The sequence below is a fragment of the Sorex fumeus genome, unplaced genomic scaffold (genome assembly GCF_029834395.1).
Source record: "Sorex fumeus unplaced genomic scaffold, SorFum_2.1 ptg000078l, whole genome shotgun sequence".
NCBI classification, from domain to species: domain Eukaryota; kingdom Metazoa; phylum Chordata; class Mammalia; order Eulipotyphla; family Soricidae; genus Sorex; species Sorex fumeus.
The window spans coordinates 9171908-9189624 of record NW_026606135.1 but is presented as its reverse complement, the minus strand read 5'-3'; the positions used below and the strand labels follow the sequence as shown (position 1 = coordinate 9189624).

General features: G+C 39.5%; 1 protein-coding gene across 1 annotated transcript in view; it reads right to left on the bottom strand.

Moving 5' to 3' along the window:
• The window catches only part of BTAF1 (B-TFIID TATA-box binding protein associated factor 1), a 101536-nt gene that overhangs the window by 42677 nt on the left and 41142 nt on the right, over positions 1–17717 (bottom strand). The window contains exons 13-19 of the mRNA XM_056130461.1: positions 17206–17330; positions 14632–14752; positions 12562–12666; positions 10417–10566; positions 9177–9319; positions 8492–8666; positions 6586–6789 (exon numbers count right to left, since the gene is read on the bottom strand). Of these exons, the coding sequence (XP_055986436.1) occupies positions 6586–6789; positions 8492–8666; positions 9177–9319; positions 10417–10566; positions 12562–12666; positions 14632–14752; positions 17206–17330 (1023 nt within the window). The remainder of the gene's footprint in view (positions 1–6585; positions 6790–8491; positions 8667–9176; positions 9320–10416; positions 10567–12561; positions 12667–14631; positions 14753–17205; positions 17331–17717) is intronic.

The window sequence follows — 17717 nt, the reverse complement described above, 5'->3', positions numbered from 1 at the left end:
TTGGTGACCACTAGGAACACCTTGAGGGCCTCCAGTTCTACATGCAGCCATGAGCACCTAGGAGAGGCTCTGAGCACCACTTGGGGACCCCCCAACCTCCACCAAAAATATCTTTTTTTTTTTATTATTTATTTGGGCTAGAGCAATAGCACAGCGGGTAGGGCGTTTGCCTTGTGCGCAGCCAGCCCAGCTGAGCCGGGTTCGATTCCTCCACCCCTCTCGGAGAGCCTGGCAAGCTACCAAGAGTATCTTGCCCGCACGGCAAAGCCTGGCAAGCTACCCGTGACGTATTCAATATGCCAAACACAGTAGCAAGTCTCAAAATGAAGACGTTACTGGGTCGGCTCGAGCAAATCGATGAACAACGGGACGACAGTGTTCTTTGTTTTATTTATTGATTTTTTTCTTTCTGGGTCACACCCGGTGCTGCACAGGGGTTATTCCTGGCTCATGCACTCAGGAATTACTCCTGGCGGTGCTCGAAGGACCATATGGAATGCTGGGTATTGAAACTGAGTCAGCTGCGTGCAAGGTAAATGCCCTACCTGCTGTGCTATCACCACAGCCCTCAAAAATAATTTTTTAAAAAATTAATAAATTCTAAAGATTACGGTATGGTTTAGTGGTAGACCATATGGCTTTACATGCTATGATGACCTACATTTGCCAACCCCAGCAACCTCAAAATAATTCTCCCTTTGTTAGTTTCTCAAAAAAAAAATTGCTTTAACTTAATCACCTTGAATTATAGAGTTATAAAGTTATTCATGACTGAGTTCAGGTGTACAATGTTCCAACACCAATCCCTTCACTAGTGTCTACTTCCCTCCACCAATGTCTCTAGTTTTCCTCCCACACCCCAGCCTCTCTCTTGGCAGGCACTATTTTCCTTTTTCCCTCCTTTTTTTGTTTCCCTTTTAGGCACTGTGGTTTACTCTACTGTTACTGACAGGGTATTATGCAAGTCACTTTACCTCCTTTCAACACCCTGGTCCAGAGTGATCACTTCCCTCTATCATTGTCATAATGATCCCTTCACGGACCTATCTTATTTTTCTTCCTGTCCCCAATACACAGCTTCCTACAAAGGACCAGTTCTCCTACTCTTTGCTTCCACTGCCTTTGTCTCCCTCCTAGATGTTGGTTGTATTTAAGTCTGAAGTGACAGTGAAGATAGCCAAGCAAAAATGCCTAACAGAAGAACACACAAAAAATGGGGAAGAAAGGAAGGAGGGAGGGAAAGAGGGAGGAAGGTTGGGCAGGGAAGCAAACATATTGTTAAGAACAAAATTATGAAAATGATAAAATATTTAGAAAACAAAAACAAAAACACTAGGTCAGAGCAATATTACAATGGTTAGGGTGTTTGCCTTGCATACTGCCAACCTAACAGGGCTTGATTCCTGGCATCCTATATGGTCCCCAAAGCACAGCCAGGAGTAAATTCTGAGTACAGAGCCAAGAGTAATTGCCAGGAATGGCCCAAAAACAGATTTAAAACTAAAACAAAACCCTGGTGAAATGTCTATATTTGGTAGGTCACTGTCACTGTTCTCCTGTTGTTCATCGATTTGCTGGAGTGGACCCAGTAACACTGTGAGACTTATTACTGTGTTTGGCATATCGAATACGTCACAGGTAGCTTGCCAGACTTTGCCGTGTGGGCGAGATACTCTCGGTAGCTTGCCGGGCTCTCCGAGAGGGGTGGAGGAATCGAACTCGGGTCGGCCATGTTGGCTGCACGCAAGGCGAACGCCCTATCCGCTGTACTATCGCTCCAGCCAATTTGGTAGGTAAGAGAAAAATATGAATTCAATGAAAAGTACAAAGGACTTTCAGGCTGCAGGACATAACACAGAGTGCCTTAACCTGATACCCTTTCATCTGGATGGCCGAGGGAGGGAGAGAGGGAAAAGGTGGATCATCTTCTCCCCTCTTAAAAAAGTTACTGATGTTGGGGGGAAAAAAAAGAAAAATACCAAGGATAGTAGTTCTCAGACAAGCCAACTTTTTTTTTTTAATTTTTATTTTTGGGTCACACCAGGTGTTGCACAGGGGTTACTCCTGGGTCTACACTCAGAAATTACTCCTGGCGGTACTCAGGGGACCATATGGGATGCTGGAAATTGAACCCGGGTCAGCCGCGTGCAAGGCAAACACCCTACCCACTTTGCTATCGCTCCAGCAACAATGATCAGACAAGCCAACTTTTAAAAGTGCCCTTTCTCAATATTTTCTTCCAGAGATTCTGATATCCCAGGGCAAAGCTATTAAATTAATGAAGTTAACAAAATAGTAGTTTCACTGGACAGTAAGTAAAGGCCCTCCCGTTGATCATCGATTTGCTCGAGCAGGCCCAGTAACGTCTCCATTGGAGACTTTGTTGTTACTGTGTCTGGCATATCGAATACTCTCGGTAGCTTGCCGGGCTCTCCGAGAGCGGCGGAGGAATCGAACTCGGGTCGGCCATGTTGGTTGCGTGCAAGACAAACGCCCTACCGCTGTGCTATCCGCTCCAGCCCAGTAAGAGTGATGAATAAAATTCGGGAAGAGGCCACTGAGAGTTTTTACAAGAATTGCTGCCCAAAATAGTAGGAAATAAACCCATACCATAAATAAACTATGAAATTTCATCCTAGATAGACAAGAAAAGGGGGAAGAGATATAAAAATTATTTTTAAAAATCAGGAAAATATGGTGACAGATAGCTCAGAGGGCTGAAAAGATGCTTCACATGTTAGAAGCGCAAATTTAAACCCCAGCAACAGACAGACCACTGTCATAAGTGACCCATAAACAGAGATCAAGAAGTAGCCTCTGAATATCATCAGGTATGTCTCCCCACCAAATCAGAAATATAAACTTATAAAGTGCTCTGAAAATAGCAATTGTAGCTTTCTCTCACAAATAAGAACAGCAAGACCAAACCACTGTATTAGTAGTTAGAAAAAGGGTAACAAGTACCGATTTCTGTTTAAACAAGATCAAGATATGTAAATGGTTCAGTTTCTACTTTTATAATCCAGTACAATAAGAAATCATTTATACTACAACTAACCTCTAGAATTTACTGAGTACAAAAAGCTACAATTATGATACTGGAACTGGCAGACAAAAGACAAAGAGTTTGAACAAAGAGAACCCAGAAGCAGACCCACTTATAGTATAGCTAAAGTTTATTTTGTTTTAGGTTCACACCCGGCAGTGTATAACGTTTACTCCTGGCTCTGAGCTCAGGGATCACTCCTGGTGGGGCTTGGAGAACCATATGAGTATGGGGTGCTGGGGATTGAATCCAGGTTGGCTATGTGCAAGCGCCCTACCCACTGTACTATCTCTCTGGACCAATCAACTGATTTTTGACAAAGGTACCAAAGTAATCAAATGGGAAAATAGTCTATGGCTTTTGGGGTCACACCCGGTGATGCTCAGGGGTTACTCCTGGCTCTGCACTCAAGGATCACTCCTGGAACAGAGCAATAGCACTTCGGCCTTTCCCCCCCAAAAAAGTTCTTTTCAATAAATTTTGAAAAAAACACTAAATCTTCATTTCACATACACATAAACATTACCTCAGTACATTAATAAAAATGTAAACAATAGCTAAAATACAAAGTCTTGGAAGAAAATATATATGATTACCACTGCTCGTTTTAAAAAAGTATTTTGGAATACAGTAACCATAAAAGAAAACTGATTAAGTCAGAATTCACTGATAACTAAAAGGGTTGTTTAATCCAAAGACACTATTAAAAAAAATGAAATGGGAAGTCACACATTAGGAAAAAAGTATTTCTAAGTAAACATCTGACAAAGAATTAGATCCAGGATATATGAAGAGCCCCTATAACTTAATAATAAAGACAAACTTAATATAGACAAAAGATTTGAAGAGACATTTCAGAAAAGAAAAACTACAAATGATCAGGAAAATATTTGAAAAAATTTCGAGGGGCCAGAGTGATAGTATAGAGGGTAGGGCTTGTGTTTGGCATGCGGCCAACCCGGGTTCAATCCCTGGCATCCCATATGGTCCTCCAAGCACCGCCAGAAGTGATTCCTGAGTTCAGAGCCAGAAGTAACCCCTGAGCATAGAGGTGGGTATGGCCCAAAAAGCAAAATAAATAAAAATGAAAAATGTTGAACATATTATCAAGGAAATGAAAATTAAAACCATAATGATGGGAAATAGTTCGAAAGGCGTTAGTTAAGTTTAGCATGCACAAAGCCCTGAGTTGGGTTCTTAGAGATACATGGCCAAACATATCATTTCAGAGCCTAAAACAATCTGCTGGCAGTGGCGCAAAAGTCCCCTCAAGCATTGCTAAAGGATCCCTGCCCTCACCGCACAAAATAAAACAACATACCCTACAATGACACCATACAACCAATATGACTAGAATTAAAAGGAGTGGCTACACAAATGTTGATGATATGGAGCAACCAAAACTCTCATGTATCAGTGGTTAGAAGGCAAAAGGATAAAGTTCGTCAGAAAACAATCTCCAAGTTTTTATAAATGAAACAATCATCTAGCCTATAAATTATTAATCTGACATTTGTGTGTTTATCCAAGAGAAATCAAAGTGTAAGTCTCCAAAAGAAGTCATACAAGATTGTTTACAGCAGTGTTGTTCATACCAGCTCAAAACCAAAAATAGCTCATAGCTGTACACTGGTATAAACATCAGCTATAAAAAAGAATGAACTGGTACATATGACAACATAGAATTTCAAAATCAGTGTGGGAAAAAAATTTTTACACCAAACACCAGTTTATATATATAAATATGATTCCATTGATAAGAAGTTCTAGAAAAGGTTAAAATTGTTATACAGAGAAGGGGAAAAATAACAATGGTTACTTAAGGATGTGGAGAACCAGGGATTGACTAGGAAATGGTGATGCTACTGGCTGTATCTTTTGGAGAAAGGGCAGAGAAGGGCACAGCCAGCTATTCTTTATGTAGTGCTGGAGTTGGAGGAAGTGCTACTCCAACTCTGTTGGCAATTACACCTGGGGCTCCCGGATGCAAAGCATGCAGTCAGTCCTTTAAGCTCTCTCCCCAGTTCTACTTGACAGTACCTTGAAAAGGTCCTGAGTTTCAAAGTTACATGCCTTAAAAGTTATGGTCTAGGGGCTAGCAGGTAGGGCATTTGCCTTGCACGTGGCTGACCCGGGTTCGAGCCCCAGCATCCCACATGGTCCCCCCCAGCACCGCCAGGAGTAAACCCTGTGCATCGTGGGGTGTGACCCAAAAAGCAAAAAAAAAAAAAAAAAAAAAAAGTTATGGTCTATTTAAAATCTGTGCACTTCACTACAAAAAAAAACTACCTCAGAAAGGGGCAAAACTAAATAATTGAATTTTATTGATATCACATATTGAAGTGAACTTAAGTATTTGAAATATACCAACAGACAAACTTTCTTTTTTGGAAAGAAAAACAAAAAACTTTTCTTTTTCGGGGAGGAAATGAGTGAGAGGGTAGTCATACTGGGTGGGTCATGCTCAGGGCTTACTCCTTTGGCTCTGCACTCGAAAATTACTCTGGAGGGCTCAGGAGATAATATGTAATATGTGGTACAGGGAACTGAAATCAGGTTGGCTGCATACAAGGTTAAGCATACCGCTGTTCTATCTCTCCAGCCCAATAAACAAACTTTATTAAGATCTTTCTTTTTCAACCATTAGCTCAGTGAAAATATGCAGAGCTTCAGATACTATTTTTTCCTTTTCCTTTGTTTTTTGGGCCATATCTGGCTGTACTTAGGGCTTACTCCTGGCTCTGCTCAGTGATCACTCGAAGAGGGGCTTTGACAGACTATATATGGTGTCAAGGATTGAACCTGTGCAGCTGCAAGAAAAGCAAGCACCCACCATACTAATTTCTCTAGCCCCAAACAAAAACTATTCAAGTACCTTAATAAAATAAGACCTAAAATACACCAATAAGAAGGCCAGTAGAGGTGAGACAGTCTGCATATAAACTTGATAAAATCACTTGTAAATTAGAATCTAGTTGGTGTGAGTACTCAATACAATTCTTTTACCTTTTCTCTCCTTTTATTTGTAGTATCAGGGATCAAACCCAGGGTCTCACACATGTGATACATACACTGTACAACTGAGCCACATCTCCAGGCCCTTCTTACCTTTTATGTCTGAATATTTTTATTTTATGTTAGGAACAGGGATGAGAAAAAATCAGGAACATAAAGGAACAAGTTTTTTTGCTTTTTGTTTAAAATATAGTCTGCCAGTCTTAAGACTAAGAAATGACAAAAATAATTTAACAACTTCTAATAAAGGTGCACTGAGATGTTTCTCAAACTGTAGGAGGTAAAAACAAAAACAAAAATGGTGTCTTCCCATTTTCATATTTCAAGAAAAGTCAATACATGAAATAACCATTCTAAGAGTAAGGATCACAGATTATACCAAGTCACAGATTTGAAAACTTGTATTGTAAATATGAAAATTTATAAATGAGTACTTTAATGAAAACAATTCTAATTTGTATTTCATATCCCATTAATATTAATTATTTTAAATTATTTATATTAAAAGTTACTTCTTTACTCACCAGGTCATTAGCTTGATCGATTGTAAAAACACTGTTGTTTACTCTATTACCAACTTCAATATGTGCATCAGCTAATGATGAAATAAGCTGTTTACACTCATTCTGCATTCGTGTGAATGGAACAGCAATTTCGTCATAGTACAAATGTTCTGAAAGGATATCAAGTAAACGTGGCTGCACAGCTAGGGTAACAGCTTTACACTCCTAAAATACAACAAACAACAAATATTCAGAGCAAATATACAAATAAGCATAATTCTACAAATGCATAAATCTTCACTTGCACTTTACATTACTAATGATTTTAAACCTATTTTCTGTTACATCTCAGAACAAGTTAGTGCACAAAGAAAAACTATCACAACCGAACTACACAGAATTTTAATATGAATGACTCAGAACATGCAAATGGAACTATCACATTCCATTAAATTTTCTACCTGATTACTCTTACTTTACTTAACTCTAAACTTATTTCATGTTTACTCACACACACATACAGCATAGATTTTGAAATGAATAACTATAAAAAGGAATAGTCAGAAAATAAAACTTAGCATGCACTAAATGTTATTTTAAAACTCATTAGGTTTCTTAACTGTTGAGCCCATAGCTTCACATGCCATACTACAGAAATGGATATATAATTTAAAAGCTACTTACCTGCCCCCAAATTTAACTAACCCTTCCCACTCTCTTTGGTTGTTGCCTGCCCCAATCAGAGGGGGAATGGCTTCAGTGGTGAGCCATGAGGGGTTCTGTGGGATCTGGGTGATCAGCCTGGGCTTCACAGACTAAGTCCAGAGAAGCTCTGTGAGGGTCCAGAAACCGAACTGTCAACACTTGCTGCTGAGTCTGAGAGGCACAAAAACACATCATCACTGCCTCTCCGGCACACCGAATCCTGCCTAAAAACAGATGAGCCTTGATTCTTTCCAGAGGCAAAGCTGGGGTCTCAGTTGCAACAAAGCATGGCTCAATTACTTTTAGACACAGCTTTGACAGACTGCTAAGAGGCAGTAACAATAACTCTCACAGCAAGTGCAGACAGTTAAATTTCCAGAATTCCAGTCAATGGAATAAACAAAGCCAGCAGGAAGTTTCTTTGATTTATAGGAGTGACTTTTATATACTCTTATATCATACTAGAAATTAAAAATTAAAGGGCCAACAAGGGAAAGGTTTATTTGGAAACATGAAGATTTTAATTTAAAGGTAAAGGTAAAGGCCCTCCCGTTGATCGTCGATTTGCTCGAGCGGGCCCAGTAACGTCTCCATTGGAGACTTTGTTGTTACTGTGTCTGGCATATTGAATACTCTCGGTAGCTTGCCGGGCTCTCCGAGAGGGGCGGAGGAATCGAACTCGGGTCGGCCATGTTGGCCGCGTGTAAGGCGAACGCCCTACCGCTGTGCTATATATAGCACAGCGGGTAGGGCATTTGCCTTGCACGCGGCCAAACAGGGTTCGATTCCCAGCATCCCATATGGTCCCCCGAGCACCGCCAGGAGTAATTAGTTTAAAAGTGGAGATTTTAACTCTTCCTGTGACCAAAAACGCTGCCCTTGCTATTACTCAAACAAGTAGGTCTCTAGTACTTAAAGCCTCTTATCTTTTATAATTTCAGTAATATCTGAGCGATATAGAGGAATCAATGAGCAATCAAGAGCAAATATTAAGTATGAGCAGCTAAGTTTCAGGTATAAGATTGGGGTTTCTATAAAAAATGTTGAAGGTTAAAACCAAAACGGGAAAGAATGTTTCAACATAACGTGGAGTACTTTTATATAACTGTTAGATATTTTTGTACAGGGAAAATTTTAACTTTTCTGATTATAAAATATAATAACAATCCTAACAGATAATGGAAAAATTATTTTCATTACTTTTGGTGGAAAAAAATCTTACCTTTTGTAAGGCAGCCCATTCACAGACTACCAAAGCAACACTAATTCTCTGTAAGGCAGATTTGGAGTTCAAATGGAATAGTAGTAACTGACCAAGGGATTCAGCTGGTTTAATTTCCTGGGTTACCACATTTACACTTGGGTCACAAATACAGCAACAAAGTGCTCCCAATAACCTAACAGTAAGAAAATAAGAGGTTACTATAGAATTTACTTTAAATACCTTCCCCTCTGAAGTTATAACTTTTCCTAAGAAAGCCATAACATCTATCTTCAAAAAATATATATAATCCTGTTTTAAAACTTAGAAGAATTTAAAAAATATTTTCTAGCATTTTTTCTATACAGTAACTAATGATAGTACTACTGAGACACAACCAGAAGTTTTCTGATTAAAAAAAAAAACCCTGGAATTTGGATGGAGAGATAGCATAGTGGGCAGGATGCTTGCCCTGCACATTGCTGACCCAGGTTCAATCCCCAGCACCCCACATAGTCCCCCTGAGGACAACCAGAAGTGATCCCTTGAACAAGGAGTAAGGAGGAGGAGGAGGGAGAAGGAGGAGAGAGGGGGGCAGGGGAGGAAAAGGGGAGGGGGAGGAGGGAAAAGGGAGGGGAGGAGGGAAGGAGGGAGAGGAGAAGGGGGGTAGAAAAAAAAAAACACCACGAACTTCTATTCTACTCACTTGGCTGCCATCATTCTGGCTCTCATGACCACAAAATCCCTAGTGGCAGGATCTTCCATAATGGTATCTGCACCTGCAATGTACTCCTGAAGGACCTCTTTACTCTGGCTTTGGCCTTGGCGCACCTTACCACCAGTCTTTTCCTAGATAAAAGAGGCAGGGGGAATCTCCAAGTAATTCAGAATTGATCAATTATTAAAATTTAAAAGACAACATCAATATTCTCATTTGTTATAATTCTTTCCATAAAATTTTAATGAAAGAGGGAAAGAAAGATGGCGGCCGCACGGGAGCCTTGTGGACAGCAGGTTTGAGCCGCGGGTGGGGGCGGCAGGGATCTCATGGGAAGGGGGGCATAATGGGCCGTCCCTCACGCCCGACCGAGGTCGCCAGCTGCCCCCCACGAGCGGCTCTCCGGCACGGCCACGGCCCCGGAGGCACAAGGACTTAGCACAGAGAGCCACCCGCTTGGAGCAGAAAAGCAAATGGACTATGTGTTAAACCGCGCCAGCATGCCTGCCCGGAGGGGAAAGGGTGTTGACCCACCCGCCCGCTCCTCTCTGGAAAGAAAGATGGCGGCCGCATGGGAGCCTTGTGGACAGCAGGTTTGAGCCGGGGGCGGGGGGCCGCAAGGGGTCTCATGGGAAGGGGGGCGTTCTGGGCCGTCCTTCACGCCCGACCGAGATCACCAGCTGCCCCCCAGGAGCAACTCTCCGGCACGGCCACGACTCCAGGGCACAGAAACCAATCTCTTAACTATCTAACTTTTAATAGAAATACTTCCAGGGTCAATAAGTAAAATAGCAGAAATCCAGTGCGCGACATTATTTTATTTTTAAACCCAGCTGTAGAAAGCAAATCATTTCACAACGCTTTTTCAGCATATCTGATTGGGGGGGGGTCCTAAACTCTAAACAATAATTGTGCATCTTCTATCGAAACAATGTATCTAGTCAAAGTAGATAGAGTATTAACTAGAACTCATCTGCCTCACAGGAATTGGGAGGGGTGGGAGGTGGGGTTCTATTGGGGTTCGCAGTTAAAAATAAGTATTGGTAAAGGGAAATGTGTTTGATATTTACATGACTGAGACCTAAACCCGAAAGCTCTGTAACTTTTCCCACAGTGATTCAATAAAGAAATAAATTATAAAAAAAAAAATTTTTAATGAAAGAAATTACTATGTATATTTCAAGATGTTAAATATTAACATATAAAGACATTATCCATCTAAACGTACCTTGGCTCTAGCTTTTACTTCCAGTAACATATTTAAATCAATAGGTAAATGAGAAGGCTGCATCATTAAACAAAGCCAAGCACCCATCCAAGGACAAGCAGCTGCTACCACATACTGAACTGAAGCTTTGTTCAACAATTCCATCCACACCTGTAGGGTGAAAGGAGAACATAAATGTGACTTTTTTAGTTCAATTTATTTTTAGGAATACCTAATTTAAGTAGGAATAACATAGGTTACTTTTTTAAATTAACATAAAGGACATGTCCTTAGATACTTTTCAACACTGAAAAAGGCAATATAAAGCAATGTTTTTTTAAAGTTGTTTTTTTTTTTTTTTGGTTTTGGTGCTCGGGTGACCATATGGAGTGATAGGAATCAAACCCAGTTGGCCTCCTACAAGGCAAGCCCTGCAGCCCACTGTACTATCTTTCCAATCCCCCTCAAAAAGAAATTAAGAGACTGGGAGATAAGACGGGGAGGGGGTGTGGATATTTGTAAAGCTCAGGGCTATGGTTTGACCTCTTGAAAACATATATGTCTCCAAGTCTCACCAGGAGAAGCCTTTGAGGTCCCAAAGCAAGCAGATATGGTCTTAGTGACCCAAGCACTATTATAGTGACCCTGGTGGTCCCCAGCACAGAAAAAGCAGTGCCACATCCCTCAGCCTTAGCATTAAGTTGTTCTGCAGTTTGAGTGTTGCTGGAGATGCCCTGAAGCACTGGAGCACTGGAGAACTGCTTAGGAGGCAAACCACCCTATTCCAAAATTAAAAATTAATAAAATTTTTAGTCACGTTCAAATCACACTTCAAGATGTAACAGTAAAATGCTGAAAAATATTCTAATATAAATAGCAGCATAAATTTTGATTCATAATCTTACTCAACAAATCACATTTTCTTGATACCTAACGTTGAATAGGTTAGAACCAGCACGTAGAAACAATGCCAGGGTTACTGAAGACTGTCAGCAATAAGCCATATACAGACCAACAATCAATTCAAGGCTAACTTAACAGGTTCCAAGTGAATGTCAATTCCTCTGCAAAAGTTATTCTACGTAACAAAAGACATCTCAACTATTCAAAATACGAGCTGGAGAGACAGCTCATATTTCATACTGGAGCCCTAGGTTTGATTCCTAGAACTATCCTGGCATCCCATGCACTGCTTGCCAAGTGGTCCAAACACCAAAATTAAAGAAACAAACAGAAATTTTTAAAAATGGTTAAGTCCTGCCCCCCAAAAAGCAAGCTACTCTGACAATTAGAAAATATATTACCAAAATACTCCAAAAGTTACTTTATAAGATCATCATTATGCATCCTCACAGCAAAACGAGTGACAGTGAAAACACTTTTTCCTTCATTTTATTTTCTGTCCAGAGGTTATTAGACTACTCAAAACATTTGGTAGGTCACACAGTAAGAGAAATCATGATAAAAAAAATCTATTATATTACATTAAAAAAAATAGTATAGCAGGTAGGACATTTGCCTTGCACCTGGCTGACCTGGGGTCAATCTCCAACATTCCATATGGTCCTTAAAGCACCACCAGGAGTAATTTCTGAGCATAAAGGCAGAACTAACCCTTGAGCATCACCATTATGCCCCCCACCCCCAACAAGAACAACAACAAACCCCGGGTCCAGAGCAATACTACAGTGGGTGGGGCACTTGCTTTTGCATGTGACTGACTGGAGTTCAATACCCAGCATCCCATATGGTCCCTTGAGCACCACTATGAGTGAATCCTGAGTATAGAGTCAGGAGTACCCCTGAACATCGCTGGTGTGACCTCAAAAGTTAAAAAAAATTTCCTAGAGCCAGAGATAGTACAGCGGTGAAAGCTCTTGTCTTACATGCAGCCTACCTATGTTCTATCCTGGGCACAGCTTAATATGGTCCCCTGAGCAGCATCAGGGGTAATCTCCCTAAGTACAGACCCAGAAGTAAGCCATAAGGATGACTGAGTGTGATTCCAAAACAGAAAATAAAACAAGTATTTCCTGTCTCTGCAGATCTTCACTTTACAAATCTTTCTGGTAATTTCCAATTTCCTAAAATCCATGACCAACAGAAAGGAATTCTGAAATTTTCTAATAATCTACAAAGTTACTGAGAAAGGAAGTACAAACATACCTTGTGAATGAGGTCCAGAATTTCCTGATTGCTTTCTAAAACACAAAATTGAAAAATGTGTCGCAGCATATCAGACAGGATAGGAATAAGCCAAGATGAAGAATTCTAGAAATAAAAACAGAATAAAAGCTATATAAAATATACAACATGAATTCTAAGTACCAGCTTCTTTGACCATTTGTAAGTTAAACAGTTCATCATAAGAAGACTATACAGTTCTAATTTGATAAAGAACTTCTATCAAAGAAATTGAACTAGTGATACATTTTGACAAAATTTTGGAGCAACTCTATGATGTTTGTTATTATAATGGTTTGGAAAAATGAAATGGTGTATAACCTCTGGGAAGTTGGAAAGTCTGTTATGACTAACAACATTAAATTTTGCTTCAATTAAGTTGAACACACTATATGGGAGCAAATGCTAATCATCTCTTTGGCTACGTTATATATCACTACTTCGTAAGGAAAACTGGAAACTGATCAGAGTACTACTGCTATACTGAATGATCGGGTTTAAGTTCTATTTTTGAGGAGATCTTTTGATATACAACTAAAAAGGCTAATATTTTAATATTAGCATTACAATTTAGCATCTAGTATTCATACACAAGCTTATAACCTTTTATTTCCAATTTCAGAGGGATTCAAAGATTTCCTTAAGTTTGTATTTAGTGCTTTGATCTAAGTAATTTTTCAACAAGTCAAAAGCTCACCCAAATCATCACATGTCTAGTTATTTAAAAGCAATTTCACATTGTATCTATATTACATGCTCACAGAGTGACTAACAAAAATATTCCAATTATTAGCTCACAATATCCATCACAATATTTAAAATAAAATCACAGAGAAGATGTACATAACTCAGAAGTAGAGCACTTACCTTGCATTTGTGAGGATGCGGCACCACATCTCTGGCACCGCAAAACAAAAACACAAACCAGAAGTGACAGAAGAGACCTTGGCAAAATTTCCCCTCAAATTCCATAAAACCAGAAGTTCTAATCATAATCCAATAATTTACAAAGGATCATAATTTTACAGTCAATGTAAAATTAATGACAAAACAGGATCAGGATCATATGTCCTCAAAATAGTTCAAAAGGAATTTAAAATACACTACATAACCATCAGGGCTGGAGCGATAGCACAACGGGTAGGGCGTCTGCCTTGCACGCAGCCAACATGGCCGACCCGAGTTCGATTCCTCCGCCCCTCTCGGAGAGCCCGGCAAGCTACCGAGAGTATTCGATATGCCAGACACAGTAACAACAAAGTTTCCAATGGAGACGTTACTGGGCCCGCTCGAGCAAATCGATGATCAACGGGAGGGCCTTTACTTTTACTTTACTTTTACATAACCATCTACCAGGGTAGCCAATTCACTGGTTATTCTCTAATAGCTTTTCAAAAAAGAGGAAAGCTGACATAGTTTTGATATAGCTTTCCTGACTGATATAATTTCCCTAATTCTATTATTTTGTTAGACATATAGAGTCGAATTAACCTTAAACTAGTAAGTAAAGTCTTTTACAAGCAGACAAAGGACTCCTAGCTCATCAACAGATTCCATTCACAAACTGATAATGCCCAGTGATGTCTGTAGGCACCTCAATATTTAACTACTTAAGCACACTATCTTGGAAAATACCACGATTTTTAAGATTGGGCAATCCTAAAGAGAGAACAGGAACTTGGAAATTCTACTGACAAAATTATTGCAGAGCTTCAAGTTTAGATTTCTAATCTGGGATGACTTAATCTGTCAACCATACAGTTTGAAAAGCAGTCTCTAGACAAGAAGAAAAGATTCAATCTTTCATTAAATATTAACTAGGAGCATCTTGTATACTATGCACTATTCCAAGTGCAGGGAATACAACCTATAACAAAATAGAAAAACGGCACCTTCAGTTGATATTCTTATGTGTCTATATGATCACCAAACTACTGCTACTAGCACCGCTATTCTTCTGGTTACTATGTAGCAGAAATAGCCTAATAGATGTAGTCTATAAAATGAATGTTTACAAATTTCAAGATTAGTACATATAATTATAGTTCTTACCTGGTCCTGGGTTGATAATAATGTAAAAAGAGTTTCCAATGCTGCTCTTCGTACTGATGATATAGTGTGATGCAAAAAAGGCCAAACACGTGGTACCAAAACTGTAAGTGACTGTTGAATACTAACCAAAAAAAAAAAAAAAAAGAAAAAAACACAAAAACACTATTAAGATTTTTCTATACCACAAACAATATGTTACTTTTATCAAATCATAATTTTCCAATGCAAACTTGCCCTTCTTTCTTTTCTTTTTTGTTTTTGAGCCACACCTGGCAGTTCTCAGGGCTTATTCTGGGCTCCACAATCAGATGACTCATGGCAGGTTCAGGAGACCATATGGGGTGCCAGGAATCAAACCCAGATCAACCTCATACAAGACAAGCACCCTACCCACTGTACTATCACTCCAACCCCGAATTTGCCCTTATTCTTAATACATCAACTCTGAAGAAAATAAGATATTTATCTTAGCTTGTAGTTAATCCACACCAAAATGCACTATAGTAGCCAGAGAAGGAATCCATGGATTAAGGCACTTGTCTTGCACATGTTGATCCTAGTTTGATCCTCAGCACTGCATACAATTCCACCAAAAGTGTTTCAAATAAGTCTTGTGCACCACCAGGTACAGCCCAAATAACAAAGAATAATGTCAGAGAAATAATTCAACAGGCTGGTCACATGCTTTGCATGCAGGAAGCCAGATTTTGATAGCTGGCACTGTATGGTTACCTGTGCAGTGACTGCTGGGACTGACCCGCAGGCAGAGCCAATAATAGTCCCAAAGCATCAACAAGTGTGGCCTAACCCCCCAAAAAAAGAAAGAAAAAAAGATCACAAACACCCTTGGGCAACCCAATGGGCAACTATTTATGTCCCTCTTTTCGATCCTCTTACAATATATCAAATGGACAAGAGTTTACGATACAACAGTCGCTTTGAAATTTATTCTTTTTTTTTTTTGCTTTTTGGGTCACAGTTGGTGACACTCTGGGGTTACTCCTGGCTCTGCACTCAGGAATTACTCTTGGCGGTGCTCAGGGAACCATACGAGATGCCAGGATTCGAACCTCGGTCAGCCGTGTGCAAGGCAAATGCCCTACCCACTGTGCTATCGTTCCAGCCCCAAAATTTATTCTTTTAATTTAACATTTATACTAGGTTTGAAAACAAAAATATCTTCTCACAGAATAGATTTTCAGCAGAAAAGCCAGAAAGATAGCTACACCAGTAATCTGAATCACCGAATTCCTTTCACATTCATGAGATCAGTAATAAAAGTAACCTAGAATTTGAAAATGATCTATTAGGCAGAATTGGAAATCTACATCTCTATAAAAAGAGACATTAATTTTAAAAAATATGCCAGGGCTAGAGCACTAGGACAGTGGGTAAAGTGCTGTCACCTGGCCAACCCAGTTTCAGTCCCTGGCATCCCATGTGGTCCCTGAGCAGCTCCAGGAGTAATCCCTGAAAGAGAGCCAGGAGTAAGTCCTGAGCACTGCCAAGTGTGGTTCAAAACCCAAAAGTAAATACAAAAGAGCTGTTTAAATATGCCCGTTTAACTATGTGTTCTTTTGTGATTCTTCTCCAGGAGCCTACCTTTACTTTTAATTAATACTACTTCCAGGTTTATTTCTTCTTTTTTGGGGGGTGTGGGGCAACAACTGGTGGTGCTCATGTCGTATTCCTGGCTCTGTGCTTAGGAATCACTTCTGCAGGGGATACATGGCATCAGGGATTAAACCTGGAATGGCCTCTTGCAAAGCAAGCGCCTTAACCCCTGTCCTATTTCTCCTCTTTTTGTTACTGTTTGTTTTCTGGACCACACTTGCAGGACTCAGGCCTTACTCCTGGTTCTGCGCACAAGGATCACTCCTGAAGGTGCCTTGGGGACCAACTGTGGTGCTGGAAATCAAACCTGAGTAAGCTGCATGCAAGGCAAATGCCCTGCACTCTCTACTATCTCTGTGTCCCCACTCCTACTTAATACTATCTGTATTCCTTATAAATTTGTATGAGCACCAATCTTTTTTACTCATTTAGTAAACGTACTTGAAATTAAAGCAAACAGATGCACAGACATAAAAATACTCAAAGAATATAAAAGCATAAGGCATTTTGTATAACCAGTTATAATCCTTAAGAGATTTGCGTTTCTTCCAACATAATATGAAATGTGTCAGAAAACACCGACACAAATTTCCTAATAAAGCTATTGGGGGGGAGGCCAGGGATATATATGATTTAGGGTTAAAGGGAAAGCCTTATATACAGAGGTTTAATTTCCAGCAATGCAAAAATGTTAATGAATAAAAATAATAAATAAAAACAATAGTTTGTGTCATCGTGGGTGTGTGTAGTGTGTATGTGTAGGGGTGTGTGTGTGTGTGTGTGTGTGTGACTATCTGCCTCTGTCTGGGACACATGCAAGGCAAGTGCCCTACCACTGAACTGTATCTCCAAGCCTACCAATTTACGGTTCTTTAAGTTGTGAGACTAATGTATTTTTAGGTTGAATTATCTGAAAATATATGTAAACATTTTTTACCTTATTGAACTAACAATAATTACCTGCATTGTTGAACCTGAGGATAAGTTAATAAAGATGAAAGAAGAGTCATAATACTATTTGTTGAAGCTGTTAGGTCATCTAGTTCCAGAAGAGCATCCCACAGTGTATTTATAATGAAGGGCACCTGTAAAATCAGTCATCAAAAATAGTTATTTTACACAAAATACTTGTAAGCGGTGTTAAAGAAAATAACGGGAACTAATGATTAACAAGTACAATTCTAAAGACCTTGGTTAGTGACAGTTTTGAGCAAAGAATGGAGTTATTTACCTTCAGTAATTCCTCTTTAGTAAATGCTATTAAACTCTACTCTGTCACTATCCTTTTAAGCCACGCTCTTAAGGGTAGAAGAATTTAGAAAATAAGACAGTTTACAAGTACTTTATGTAAAAAGCTAAACGAAAATCAATTTAGTTAGACAAGAGATAACCCTCTAAGTAAATTGCAATAATACATTTCATTTATTTATTTTTGGTTTGGGGACCATACTTGGCTGTGCTCAGGAGATCAG